Source organism: Vollenhovia emeryi, unplaced genomic scaffold (genome assembly GCF_000949405.1).
Source record: "Vollenhovia emeryi isolate VEMERY1.0 unplaced genomic scaffold, V.emery_V1.0 DF943580.1, whole genome shotgun sequence".
NCBI lineage: Eukaryota > Metazoa > Arthropoda > Insecta > Hymenoptera > Formicidae > Vollenhovia > Vollenhovia emeryi.
In genome coordinates, this window is record NW_011962786.1 from 1 (window position 1) to 2,968 (window position 2,968).

The 2,968-nt window shown below is 38.1% G+C and overlaps 1 protein-coding gene across 1 annotated transcript; it reads left to right on the forward strand.

Annotated features, from left to right (window-relative positions):
- Positions 1 to 20: 20 nt before the first annotated feature.
- On the forward strand, positions 21 to 2,960 carry LOC105565361 (the record flags this gene model as incomplete). The annotated part of the gene is made up of 6 exons (XM_012018491.1): positions 21 to 628; positions 702 to 1,102; positions 1,965 to 2,083; positions 2,176 to 2,419; positions 2,691 to 2,767; positions 2,873 to 2,960. Coding segments are annotated over exons 2-6 (601 nt in total), but the record flags the coding sequence as incomplete, so codon positions are not given.
- Positions 2,961 to 2,968: the final 8 nt, after the last annotated feature.

A 2,968-nucleotide genomic window follows, 5' to 3' on the forward strand; every position in this document is an offset into this window, starting at 1 on the left:
CACCCTGTATATGTATATAAAGAGAAAACTATTTTATGCTTACGATCTACATATACATTTTATATGTATATGTATAAAAAGAAAACTATTTTATGCTTACGGTCTAGACATTTTATATGTATATATATATATATAAAGAGAGAAAAAAAAGAAAACTATTTTAGGCTTACGGTCTAGACAGGATTTCTCGCTTCCGCGTCCCGTAATTTTTGGAACAAGGCTGTGTACTCGTGACGCGGCCTGTTACACGGAAAATAAAATTTTCGCTGCCGTAGCTAATCATGGTTTGCTAAAATCATATTTGCTACCGCAACTATACATTTTTAAACCACAGCAAAACGGTTTGCTGTCGTACCTAATGCATAAGTAAACCAGCAAAATATGCATGTCTATAAGAATCACATCATGTAGCAATATAAAAATAGCTATCGTAACTAATCGATGTGCTACCAGCTACACAAACATTTTGCTAAGCGACGTACTTTATTAAGATGGCTCCTGTTCTCAAGTGGACAGTAATACGGCCGGAATCTATCGCGGGGACGCAGCCACGTACGATTGGCGCGAACAGCAGTGAGTGAAAATAGTGAAATAATAAGACTGCGTTCGGTTTGGGCGCTCGCACGCTGTAAGCATTATTCTATCTTCGTTGCACATCGAATATCAAACGAAGAGAGAGAGAGAGAGAGAGAGAGAGAGAGAGAGAGAGAGCGATGCTTCCAGCGCGTGAGCGCCCAAACCGAACGCAGCCTGAGTGAGTGAGTGAGACAGACATAAAACAAAAGGTGATCTCTACGACATCTACTGTTTTCAACGGGCACGCGTCGTCCGCATGTATTCTCGTCTACTGTTTGCAACGGGCACACGTCGTCCGCATTTCGTGTGCCGGGTGCCGGGTGCCGGGTGCCGGTATCGCCATTCTTGCTCGTGTCTAATCTTGCTCGTGTGTAATCTCGCTCGTGTTGTAATCTCGCTCGTGTTGTGATCTTGCTCATCTCCTATAAGTTTGACTTGTTCAAGAATTGAGAAATGGCTACAAGTAGTGCAATACATCTCCTGACTGCTTGGGGACTTAACCAAGAAGTAATACGCAATTTCTTAGGTATGTATAATAATCTATATATATATATCTCTCTCTCTCTCTTTCTCTCTACACACACACACACACACACACGCGCGCGCGCGCGCGTAGGTACAGCATTCATGTCGGTGCGTGTGCATACGTGTGTATATGTGTACACGAACGATATCTATGCCGGTTCGTATGTACATGTGTGCACTTCCCAGCGAGAAATGATTCGTCGATCGACGTCGAAATGATGTCGATCGACGTCAATTCGACGGTGTCGATGTCGATTCGATGTCGTTTCGACGTCGATTGACGAATCATTTCTCACTATTGTCCGTGTGCATGCGTGTGCGTGTGAATACGTATGGTGTGTTCGCATGTGTATGCGTGTGCGTGTGAATATGTTGGTACGTCCGCGTGTGCATGCATGTGCGTGTGAATACGTACGTGTGCGTGTGTATGTGTGTTCATACGTGCGTGTGCGTGTGAATATGTATGGTACGTTCGTGTGTGCATGCATGTGCATGTGAATACGTACGTGTGCGTGTGTATGTGTGTTCATACGTGCGTGTGCGTGTGAATACGTATGGTACGTTCGCGTGTGCATGCATGTGCGTGTGAATACGTACGTGTGCGTGTGTATGTGTGTTCATACGTGTGTGTACGTGTGTGTACGTGCATGGTACGTGCGTGCGTGCGTGCGTGTGTGTGTGTGTGCGCGCGCGCTTACTGCTTTTCTTTTCTTTCGCAGTATTACATAAAATTTCAGAAAAAAAATTACGATTTATTTTGAGATATATTCAGTAATATTTCACTAGCTTTTATTTTATTTTTCATTAATTTTATGATGCTTTCGGCATAATATTTCCATCAAGGTTTGTTTTGTTATTAACAGATCAAGAAATAGAAGTCGATCAATTAAATGATTTGACAGAAGAAGATCTTAAGATTTTGATACCTAACATTGGACCTCGACGAAAATTCCAAAACAACTTAAGAAAGTATTTAGATAAGGTATTCGTTGTATATTATTTTTTTAAATTATGTTATGTTGTTCTGTCATCTTTTCCTTAGGATTGCAACTGATCTGTCTATTAATATTTCAGATTACACCAAAATCCGTTGAAAATATTGATTCAAATAATCAACTGCTACAAACCATACAGCAAGAAGATTTAAGTATTACAAACTCATCGATAAAAAGACGAAGAACTGATATTGAGGCACAATCTTCATCACCAAAGCAATATTACGATGTAGACAATAATGTTACGAATATTTTAGAAGATTTCATTCCAACTTCTCCATCTGAATCTCTATCTACATCTGCAGCGAGTACAGAATTTAATGGTAAGAATTTACAGAATTCCAGCAAACACAGGACATTGAAACAACGTTGCGGCAATGTTATAACGTTACTGTAACGTTGCTACAATATTGCGCAATGTTCTATGTTTGCTGGGACATTATTAATCTTTGTTTAATTATAATAATTTATACAAATTTAATAAATATAATAAAATTAATATAATTTATACTTGTTCATATAAAAACTTAAAATATACTGTGTTTTTATTGTCATAAGTGTCTTTATTTTGCTGCTAATGCATTCTCTTTTCAGTTACAGTGTTACCAAATAAGTGCAATGTTACTATATCTGCAGAAACAGAGCAACATGCAACAACTGATAATGAATATGTAAGATATAATTCGCTTTTAAAATATTCTTGAAATAATACGTATATATATTATAGTAAATATGTTTTATATTTCATATTACATTTAGTCTGTTTATGATTGCAGAATCTGGAATCTATATTGAATAAATCTGAGGACGGACAGCTTGTGCTTAGCGTATATAAAAGTCAAGGAAAATTAAATAACGACTTACGCAATAAA